General features: G+C 36.0%; 1 protein-coding gene across 3 annotated transcripts; it reads left to right on the plus strand.

The window, feature by feature from the left end:
- Positions 1-341: 341 nt before the first annotated feature.
- LOC120162741 (putative lipoate-protein ligase A) lies at positions 342-11,079 on the plus strand. Of its 3 annotated transcripts, XM_039172822.1 has the most exons (6): positions 342-377; positions 2,424-2,484; positions 2,841-3,065; positions 3,527-3,765; positions 8,906-9,054; positions 10,533-11,079. In XM_039172822.1, the coding sequence occupies exons 3-6, from the start codon at positions 2,887-2,889 to the stop codon at positions 10,746-10,748; spliced, it is 783 nt and encodes a 260-aa protein (XP_039028753.1). In that variant the 5' UTR covers positions 342-377; positions 2,424-2,484; positions 2,841-2,886; the 3' UTR covers positions 10,749-11,079. The 3 variants fall into 3 exon arrangements, with proteins under 3 accessions (XP_039028753.1, XP_039028754.1, XP_039028755.1); XM_039172823.1 differs by lacking the exon at positions 342-377 and having other exon boundaries at positions 2,424-2,487; positions 2,843-3,065; XM_039172824.1 differs by lacking the exon at positions 342-377 and having other exon boundaries at positions 2,482-2,501; positions 2,843-3,065.
- The last annotated feature ends 397 nt before the right edge of the window (positions 11,080-11,476 follow it).

Genomic DNA, 11,476 nt, shown 5'->3' on the forward strand with positions numbered 1-11,476 from the left:
CGTCTTAAAAAGGTATATCAAAATTAAGAGTGTAAAATTATAAAATTTTAAAAGATACGAAATTAAATCATTAAAACAAAATATAAAGAAGGTGAAATGTCTATTTTCACATACTCAATTTTTTATCAACAAAATATATAAGAAAACGTAAACATGTGTAATAGTTAGATGATAACACATGAAACCGGTCGATATAAAAAATTAACAAAATAGCTGACAAAAGGATTTAAATGGAATGATATTGATGATTTAAGATTTACTTAGAACATTCTTTTAAATCGAGGGATCAGTTTATAATCTAACTCATAATTGGGGATGTCAACTGCTATTGATCCCTTTATTCATATTTCCTAGCAACCAAACAGGATCAAAGATTAGGGTGGTTTTTGTTATGCAGGATTAATTTAAGATGATTTTTAATTTAAAATATTATTTTGTTTAATCTAAAATGTTATATAAGTTTATAAAATATTATTTTGTTTAATCTAAAAAGTTATATAAGTTTGTAAAAATTTTCGGTTGTAACTTAAATTGTTACGTTGTGGTGATTTTAAATTTACGACAAAAAAATTATACAATTTATAATAATTACATGTATAATAGAAAATATTATAAAAATATAACATTTTGATTCGACCTAAAAAGTTACTCTATCCAATTTAAAAAGTTATTTTCTAGATAACATTTTTGGTTTCAATCGATTTTTAACGGATAAACTACACAAATAGTAACTAGTGTTTGAGTAAATTTTTGTTTTTCCCATTAAAGTTTTAAAAATAACAAATTGATCACTAATGTTATCAATTTATAACCATCTCAGTCATGAAAAATTGACATGGCACGTTTGGTCGACTTACTTGACATCGTTTGGCCACGCCAGACTACGGTTGACCAACCCTTTGACTCCTACTTAAAGAAAAACGTAAGTCCCAAGTTTGAAAACCCTAATTTAAAAGGAGAAGAGATTGAAGAAGAAGAAAATTGCAGAGGTGTTAAAATTGACTGAAAACGCGAGTAAGGATTTCAACACGAGTAAGAATCTTCAAATAAAGGGTAATGATTGACATCTAAAGTTTAATCACAGAAAATCCATGCTGCAGAGAATGGCATAAACACTACCATCCAAAACCTACTGAACACTTGCCATTCATCTTATTTTTGTGGCTCAATCCAAACATAATTCAACCTACTGGATTGCAACCATAATATGATGATAAAAGTTGAGTTGCAATAAAGACCAAATACTTTAGCCTAATAAATAAATGCGACTTCCAAGAACAAGACAACTCTGAGATGGTAACCATCACAATTAGTTGGTAATGTGTTTTCCCGTACATGCTATGAATTAACCGATTAGATTCGTTGTTTAATTCTTTTAGGAAATCCACACTAAAACTGTGCAAGCTTGTTTTTCACTTTGATTATTAGCATAGCTGTGTTTTTCTTATGCTGCTGCAGAAACAGACCCAAATCATCTTTCAAATAAGTTTTGTTAGAAGTGCACAGACAACTCTGAGACGCAGTTCGGTAGTTTTAAACTCCCATGATCTTTGCTCTCAAAAGAAAATTTCCTATTTCATATAGCAACCTTTAAAAAGATTTCAGAATTATCATTGGCTTTCTCTTTGTTGAAAAATGCATCATAACTATGATAACTATGGTAATCACCTTTAAAGGCCAATCGCCACCATAAGAAATGGCAAAAATGAAGGGATATTTCAATACTTTTCAGATACTTCATAGCATGTCTATGGTACTATTGCTGCTGAGAATGTCATCTTATAGGTGCCAAAAGTGGCATTAATGCCTCGCCTAGAATCCATGAAGAACAGTTATGTGCTTCAATATTTTGTTCAGAAGAACACACACATGCATATTATTTCTAAAAATGTCAGCCAAGATCAGATTTGAAGTATGTTTCTAAAACAATTTTTTACTTGAACTAGTAATTTCAATTTGATTCAACTCGCATCCGAATTATGCATGAAAGCAGTAATAATATATCATGCTATGTAACTTGACTTGAGAATGAATATGGAGTATGAGAAGAGGCTAAACACGAGAAACTCTAAGGTTCTAAGTTTTTTCAAATATTTTGGAGGATCACCTCATGGTTCTAAGTTTTTTCAAATATTTGGAGGATCACCTCATGCCCGAATGTGTTGGACAGAAGTGTCGACAAAAGATTTATATTTTTTAAGGAGTGTCACGGTGACTGGTCAAGTGGTGCCAGCATATTCAAACCGTGCCAACTCGACCCTCTAAATGTGCCACGTCAGCTTTATGTGAAACATCGAGGGACTGATTTGTTATAAATCGATAATGTTAATAATCAATTTGTTATTTTTGAAACTTCAGTTGGAAAACAAATATTTTCTCAAACATTAGTGACCATATATGTAGTTTACCCATTTAACTGGTTTGTCCTTTTGCTTCAAGCCGGAAGCTGCCGTATCAACGAAAAGCCCCTTCTTGAAATTTTGAAAGGTAAATTCTTCAAAGTTCAAATCTACTTCTTTTTTTCTTAAAAAAAACAAACTTCTTTCGATTTTATTCTGCAAATGTTATTTATTGTTTTTGTCATTAACTGATTAACAAATTTGGGTTTTCAAAGATGATAATTCTGACCCAATTTTTTTGTGAAGTTTTTTTATTTTATTTTATCAGAAACAATGAATCCCATTTTCTCATTCATGTCAAATTTCCCACTTTCGTTCTTTAATATTTGAAGGGAGAAAGAACGAAAAAATAATACTGCAACATAGAACTAGAGCACATTGTTTATCATGTTGGGGGGAAACATGGAATTATGGGAATCCTTTGTTGTGTCTGTTTCTTGCAGGAGAAAAAAAAACCCCGACCTGGAATTCTAGTTCCGGTTCTAAAATGCTTCTCCCTCAGACCAGAAACATTGGCCTTCCCATGATGAATCTTATGAGATTCAAAGGATTGCCCATTTTGCAGCAACTACATATAGAGGAACAATTGCTTCGAACTTCATCAGAGAATTGGTGCATCATCAATGATGGAACTAATGATCCCACCATTGTAATGGGTGTTTCAGGGTAAGATATTTTATTGTTTCGTGTTTTTCTTTTTGTTAAGCTTCGTTTGCCTTCTTTTCTTATTGAATTTGGGCTCTTTAATATGTTAAAAGTTGATTCAGTTTAGTGCTGTAGTTTTTTGAACAGCCATTACTCATTAGCTAAACTTTTGATAGATGTTAACCGGTAAAGGAGCTTTCCAGCTTTGAACACGCAGTAATAAAACGGAGTAGGACTCGAAGTAGGAAGATTCGGACCAAGCTATTCTCAAAGTTTAATTGAGTTAATGGCACTTGGATGGCCATTAACATTAGTTGTTACCCAATCATCCCTTCTCTTTTAATTTGATAGGTTCTAGAAGAGTATATATTGGTTAATATATATATGGCTTCTCAAAGTTTTCTGACCTTACTCGGGCTATGATGTCTTCTGCTTATATTGGACATATGTGATTCATAAGGCTAAGTAAATATTCTGCATAGGAAACCTGCTGAACTTCTTGAAATTGAATCCGTGTTGCACGATCAGGTTCCTGTCATAAGAAGGTTTACGGGGGGAGGTACTGTTATTGTTGACCATGAGACAATATTTGTCACTTTCATATGCAACAAAGAAGCGGTTCCTGACTTACAGCCATATCCTCGATCAATCATGTCTTGGAGTGGCTCTTTGTACAGCAAAGTCTTTCAAGGAATTGGTGATTTCCGTCTTCGTGAAAATGGTAATTTACATGGTCGCTTAATTACATAAATTGCTCTATATTCAACTTCCATGGATATATATGCTTAAAGCCTCTGATAAAATGTTCTTTGCTAGATTCAATAGTTTAAGATGACGTAGAAGATGTAAGCTGGAAGCAAAATTCTAGCTCCTCTACGTGCTTCTCAATTTGTCTATATATCATCCAATGATGATAACCAACGGTCACTTTAGAATTTATACCTTGTAGCCTTTCAGTGGACAGTATATCCCTCCTACTTAAACCAAAGATCAGAAATGTCTCTTGTCATGTATTAACTGTAGAAAACAGACTGTGTAGAAAACAGACTGTAGAAAACAGACAAGTCTGTTATTTTTATTCTTGTGTACATTCAGTAGAACATATTACATATTTATATACAAATCATGCCTCTAAACTAGGAAACTCTAAGAAAGGAAACTAATTCTAGGAGATGTAATCCCTTGAAATAAGGGATTGAAAAACAGAAAATAATTACAGAATCTCTTAACTTAAGGGATTGACAACTCATTTCTATAATTCCTACACTCCCCCTCAAACTGGTGTATATATGTTGTATATACCCAGTTTGAATGACATCTCATCAAAAGTCACTCGTGGAAGGGCTTTGGTGAAGATGGCCAGCTGTTTCTTCGTCGGAATGTACTGCAGTTTTGCAACTCCATTGTTGACCTTCTCGTAAATAAAATGTTTGTCTATCTCAATGTGTTTCGTTCTATCATGTTGCACTGGGTTTTTTGCTATACTCATAGCTGATTGACTGACTAAAAATCTCAAAATTCTTCTTGTCATCTAAGTCCAGTTCTGTGAGCAGTCTTTTAATCCACATTCCTTCACATATTCCGAGAGTCATTGCTCTAAACTCTGACTCAACACTACTTCGAGAGACAACAGCTTGTTTCTTACTTCTCCAAGTCACCAAATTACCCCAAACGTAGGTACAGTAGCCACTAACTAACCTTCTATCAGTTAATTCACCTCCCCAGCTTGCATCCGTATAAACCTTCACTATTCTGTCTTGATTTTTCTAAATATAAGTCTAGCTCTTGGGGTAAATTTCAAGAACCTTAAAATTCTGTTAACAGCTTTCAAATGTTCTTCTCGAGGATCACTCATATGTTGGCTGACAATGCTCACTGAGTATGCAATATCAGGCCTGGTCAGTGAAAGGTAGATTAACTTCCCAACTAACCTTTGGTAGGTTTCCTTGTTTACTGGATTTCCAGTCCTTTCCTTGCAAAATTTCAAGCCTGGCTCCATTGGATTTTCAACTGGTTTGCAGTCGAGCATCCCAGTTTCTGCAAGAAGATCCAAAACATACTTACGCTGGTTTATGACCAGCCCTTCTTCGGACCTTGCAACTTCCATACCCAGGAAATACCTCATACTCCCTAAATCCTTGGTTTCAAACTCCTTTGCAAGATTCATCTTTTTCTTTTCTATTTCTTCTATATCACTACCAGTTATAATCATATCATCTACATAGACAATTAGGAGGGTTATCTTACCACTCGGTGTAATTTTTCTGAATAATGTGTGATCCGCTTGGCTTTGTTTGAAACCATTCTATGTCATAGCCTTAGCAAATCGATCAAACCAAGCCCTGGGAGACTGATTTAAGCCATATAAGGATTTATTGAGCTTGCACACAGTTTTCTTAGTGACCTTTCCTTCTATTCCGGGGGGGACCTCCATGTATACCTCTTCTTCAAGGTTCCCATTCAGAAAAACATTCTTTATGTCCAGCTGATGCAATTTTCAGTCCATGTTAACAGCTACTGATAACAATATTCTGATGGTATTCAATTTTGCAACCGGTTCAAAAGTTTCCTGGTAGTCGATGCCATAGGACTGAGAAAAACCTTTAGCAACCAGCCTTGCCTTGTATCTTTCCACACTCCCATCCGAATGATATTTGACTGTGAATATCCACCTGCATCCAACAGCTCTCTTCCCTTTTGGCAAATCTGTCAAACTCCATGTCTTATTCTTTTGCAACGCTTTTATCTCTTCTTCCACAGCTTTTTTCCACTCAGGAGATTGAAATGCTTCTGTCACATTTCTTGGGATTTTCACAGTGTTAATGCTGGCAGTGAAGGCCCTGAAATTAGACTGTAATTTTTCATATGCAACATACTTATTTATGGGATGAGCAGTGCATTTTCTTACCCCCCTTCCTAATAGCAATAGGAAAGTCATCAAGATCAACAGTAGTAGCCTCTTGGTAACCATCATTACCTTCTGTTTCAGCTGTAACAGGATCCGAATTTGATTCTTGTCAAATGCTAGGCTAACTGATTTCTTCAGCAACATCTTTCCTTCTTCTTGAGTAAACACTGAGTTGTTTCGGTTGGGGAGTTATGGTTTCAGGGTCATTGTTAGGTGCATTTTTGGTAGTGGTGGAAGGTGTTTTGCACGGACTAGAGTGCTGAGATAAGGAGGAAGGTAATACATCAGAGTTATTTAGGTTATTCCCATCACCCTCCCTAGGAACTGGGACAGTGCTAGCCGGCTTTGGAGAGACAGTAATAGGTAAGGAAATGATAGGCTGTAAAGAAATATCGGTTTGAACAGGTTGAAATTCCTTGTAACTAATAGGCTGTAAAGAAATATCGGTTTGAACAGGCTGAAATTCCTTGTAACTCTCCCCCTGAATTTCTGTTCCTGAAAAATAAGGTTGGTTTTCAAAAAATGTAACATCAAATGAGACATAGGTCTTTTTTTATGGAAGGTGAGTAACACTTGTAACCTTCTGACTCGAAGAATAGCCCAAGAACACACACTTTATGGACCTAGGATCTAATTTCCCTCTGTTGTGGATATGAACAAAGGTTGTACACCCAAACACCCGAGGAGAAAAACTTGAGTTTAAATGTTTAAAATGGGGATACAGCTGAAACAGAACCTTAGTAGGAATTTTGAAATCTAAGGTCTTACTTGGCATTCTATTGATGAGGTAAGTGGCTGTAAGAATAGTTTCCCCCCAAAGATACTTAGGAGCATTAGCAGCAAACATAAGAGACCTAGTAACCTCTAGAAGATGTCTATTTTTCCTTTCTGCTACCCCGTTTTGTTGAGGTGTGTTGACACAAGAAGTAAGGTGAACAATGCCTTTTTCCTTAAAGAAATACCCAAGGGTTTTATTCAAATACTCACTCCCATTGTCACTCCTTAGAATTTTGATTTTTGTGTCAAATTGGGTTTCAACTTTTTGATAAAAACTTTTAAAGAGAGACTCAACCTCATATTTTTCTCTCATTAAGAAAACCCATGTTGTCCTAGAGTAATCATCTATAAAAGACACAAACCACTTATACCCATAAATACTTTTGACAGAAGAAGGACCCCAAATGTCACTATGGATGATGGAAAAAGGTGGTGTTGGTTCAAATTTGGCTGGAATATATGGTTTTCTGGTGTGTTTGGCCATTTGACAAATTTCACAGGAAAACAAAGATGGATCTTTATTAATGAATAAGTTCGGTAACATTTTGGAAAGATAGAAAAAATTATGATGACCTAATCTAGAGTGCCATAACATAATTTTATTGGTATTGAGATCAGAAGATAAAATTGGTTTCCTAAGAGCACTGGATAAGGCATGATTATGAGATGCTTTACCTCCAAGGGTGTACAATCCTTTGCCCAGCCTAGCACTGCCAACCACCCTCTCCTGAAAATTGCAACCACCAGTACCAAACACAACATTACAACCAAAATCTTTAATTAATTTGCTGACTGACAACAGGTTGCATGCAAGTCTAGGAACATAGAGGACATTATGAAGTAGTAGATTTTTGTTTAATGTAACAGAACCGCTCCCTTTGACTGTAGTGAGAGAGCCATCTGCTATTTTGATAGAAGCTGGTAAGCTGCTTTCACTATATTCCTCCAAGAGATCAATATTTCCTGTCATATGATCTGATGCACCCGAGTCTATTATCCATTGTACCGAGGAAACATATGGATTATTTCCATCAGTAGTAGTATAAGTCACATTTGTAGGCTTGGCTGTCATACTGCTCAAAATCTGCCGTAGTTCCTCTATTTGTTTCTTGCTAAAACTGCTTGAGGAATCATCTTGAGAGGCAATATGAGGCTCCTTTTGAAACCTGGACCGTGTGGGCTGCCAATCGGCGGGTTTTCCGTGCTGCTTCCAACATTGATCTATCATATGGCCTGACTTCTTACAATGTTCACACCAAAGGCGATTTTTCCTCTGTTGCTTTGAAAATTTGAAATTTGAAATCTGAAAATCAGATTGAGAGGGGCTGGTCTGGGAAGTGATTTCGGATGCTGAGGGATCCGGATTAGCCATGAAAAAAAATAGAGTTGAATAGGAATTGATTTAAAGAGAAGCGGAAATCGGATTGATCGCTCTAACCTGATACCATGTAGAAAACAGACTGTGTAGAAAACAGACAAGTCTGTTATTTTTATTCTTGTGTACATTCAGTAGAACATATTACATATTTATATACAAATTATGCCTCTAAACTAGGAAACTCTAAGAAAGGAAACTAATCCTAGGAGATGTAATCCCTTGAAATAAGGGATTGAAAAACAGAAAATAATTACAGAATCTCTTAACTTAAGGGATTGACAACTCATTTCTATAATTCCTACATTAACCTTGGCACTCCCACTTAAGGATGCATAAGTCTCCTGTTGTTAAAATCAGTATGAGTTGGATACCCTTGCATTTGGTATGTTCTTGAATGGCATGCTTGGTAGTTGGTAGCATTTTCTTTGCATGCATACGTCCGGTACCATCTTCAATTTCTTCCTTTGAAATATATTAGATTTTGAGAGAAGTGCTTTTTTGTCGAACATCCTATAAACTGCTGCATTTCATCTTTGAAAGAGAAGGGCCTTCAAAAAGCTGAGCTAAATTCTCAACCACTTAAAAAGGTAGAATGATGGCGTCTAGTTCTACTACCACAGTGCACAGTATGGCATCGTTCCATTGTGGAATACGAACTAATCACCCCGAATTATGGAATCATTTCTGCATATGTATCTCACTCTTGTTTCATGACTGCTCATGGACTTGTATCTCTGAAACACATTTTTTAGGAAGATTGTAATCTGTAATGGTAAACATTGGGATATCTTGTTTTAGATTATGTATTCGGTAACCACAAGTTTGGTGGAAATGCTCAGTCCATTACCAAGAATAAGTGGATCCACCACACATCATTTTTATGGGACTTCAATGTCCGGAACATGGCTTACCTAAAGCTTCCTAAACGAGCTCCTGCATATCGATCGGTAAGCTGTCAGTTCTTCAACTTCTTTTTTTTCTTGGTTGTTCATGTACTTTATCTATACAAGCTTTGCCTGAAAAAATGGTTCACAAGATTTTCCTTGCTACCTAGGCTTCTTCCAGTCTAGGAACATGGACTTGGTGTTATGGAAATTCTCAACAGAAAAAAATGGACACAGATACAGCAGGACATCACGATAAAAAAATATTTTTATATACTTCTGAATTTTAAAATTTAGTTTTTTAAATTTAAAAGCATTAAAAACTTTGGTCACATGTCCAGCCGTGTCTTGACCTTCTTTCGGCAGTGTCCGATTTTGTTTTTATTCTTTTGATGTGTCCTTGCTTGTTTGACATGTATTTTTGTCAATGCTGAGCCCTTTGGACACTCGTCTAACAGAAGTGTTTATTCTTCTTAGATTGCAGGTGTATATGCCTCTATCCTAATGGGAATAAAGGGCTCTTTATTCACTTTTCTTTCTCTATTACAAGATTTTCTTTCTTTTTCCAAACAACACAAGATTTTCTTGGTTACTCTGACTCTTCATTTTTCTTTAAGTACTCGTATTTGACAGAAATGCCCAACATATTTCCAAACACGAGTTTGAGAATATGTGTTATAAGTCGGAAAATATAGATAGAATTTAAAGAAGGGAGGAAGAAGAAATAGAAACTTAGATTAAGAAGATGGAGAAATCCAAGTGAATTCAGCAACCCTCTCGCTTTACAAGTTTGTCTTAGTTATATTTGACTGCTTTAGAAACGGACAAAATCGGTTAGAGCTCTAGGCGTCTTTCTCTCTCGCGGCCCTCTGCACCTTTCCTGGGTGTCCCCTGCTGCTGGTTTCAGGTGTGCGACATTCCACTTGGCTGCTATCTGCTGTGGCATATCACTGACCTCTTCCAGTAGCTCATCTTCCTTCTCCTTAACAATATGATCCTCTAAAGACCCTAAAAATAATCGTAAGAACATAGAAATACCCTTGTGGACACATTCCTGTATCAACACTGACACCCAAGTCTGAGTAGCTTAAAAACTCATGATGATAGCTTACCTAAGATTTATATATTAATATTTCTTTTTTTTTATGTTGCTTGTATTAATTCCCCATATGCTTGTTGATTTGCTGTATGTTTCAATATGAATATTGCATTTGTTATCATTACGGATAAACATGAGCATTGGCTGATTAAATGTCGTATCGGAATTCAGTCTCCTTTCTAAAGACGTTTAAATGGGTTAAATTCGTATCCAACTCAGTGGGTTTTCTCCTACTATTTCTCTTTCACTTTTGATTCATAATTAGTTGTTAAAACCCATCTTATTTCCTACCTTTTCTCCTACAAGCTCTCAACCTCTATTGGATTTGGATCTTTTTTATTACATTTGAAAGCAAGCAATTGACAAGTATGTTCTATATTTACTACATTGAGTGTGCCATTATGGTTTACTAATATGATCATGTCATCTGTTTTGTCCCCAGGCAAGGGGCCATTTGGACTTCATATGCAGACTGAACGATTACATGCCGAGATCAACTTTCATTGATAAAACTGTGGAGGCAGCTGGAACCCAGTTTTCGTTGAGATCCCTCGAGTTGGAAGCGATTGAAACTTGCTTGGAAACAGAATTCCGTCCCTCAACCAGGTTCCTGACAAGTGAAGAACTGGAAGTAGCAGCAGCTGTTGCAGGGCAGTAACTTGGGCTTCTTTGAGGAATCAGTTTTATCGTTCCGCAATTGTGGCTTGACAGAGGGAAGCATTTCGCCGGCTTGCTCGATCTTTGTTGTATCTCATTATGATTCATGAAGTTGACAATCCAATCTTGGCACCAGTTTAATAAAAAAATCAATTGCCTGTAAACTGGAATTGCATTGTAAGAAATGTTTTCTGTTGAAAATGAACAATTGGACAATAACATCATTCAAGGGAATCTTTCACATTCATTGTTTCCATTTCTGCCTCTGTTTGATCTATATATAGTTGTTGATCCGAAAAGATTTATAATCTATGGATTATGAGGGAACAATGGCATGATATACATTCTTTTCAATCCGTATTCGGATATGAGCATGGAAATATGCTATTTTGAAGCATACTTAAGCACAATAGATCAAGATCCCGAGTTTACGAGTATAAACATGAAAGAGAGCTCAAGTATCCCAGCTGAGTATCAGTCGCTAAGATGTAATCTGAAAGCCACACGTCAAACAATTATTGAGTGAAAGAGATCCGATGTGGCGGAAAAAATCATGCTATCTAAACCCAGAAAGGGTCCCATATGATCATTTCTAACCAACAAGAAGAAAGAAAGAGAATTGTGGATATGGCATCTAGATAACGTGATAAGCCTTAAGTTCACTTCCACCGCTGGGTCAACAATATCAAGCAAACCAACCATCAGCATCCACCGTCTAATGACAACCAC

The sequence above is a fragment of the Hibiscus syriacus genome, unplaced genomic scaffold (assembly GCF_006381635.1).
Source record: "Hibiscus syriacus cultivar Baekdansim isolate YM2019G1 unplaced genomic scaffold, ASM638163v2 tig00111408_pilon, whole genome shotgun sequence".
Classification (NCBI taxonomy): Eukaryota; Viridiplantae; Streptophyta; class Magnoliopsida; order Malvales; family Malvaceae; genus Hibiscus; species Hibiscus syriacus.

What these genes read in the sequence shown, in the direction of transcription:
- LOC120162741 (XM_039172822.1), top strand. Translation starts at nt 2,887, where the DNA reads ATGCTTCTCCCTCAGACCAGAAACATTGGCCTTCCCATGATGAATCTT. An exon ending in ATTGTAATGGGTGTTTCAGG is followed by an intron (nt 3,066 to 3,526) that starts GTAAGATATTTT and finishes TATTCTGCATAG; the next exon opens with GAAACCTGCTGAACTTCTTG. An exon ending in GAGCTCCTGCATATCGATCG is followed by an intron (nt 9,055 to 10,532) that starts GTAAGCTGTCAG and finishes TTTTGTCCCCAG; the next exon opens with GCAAGGGGCCATTTGGACTT.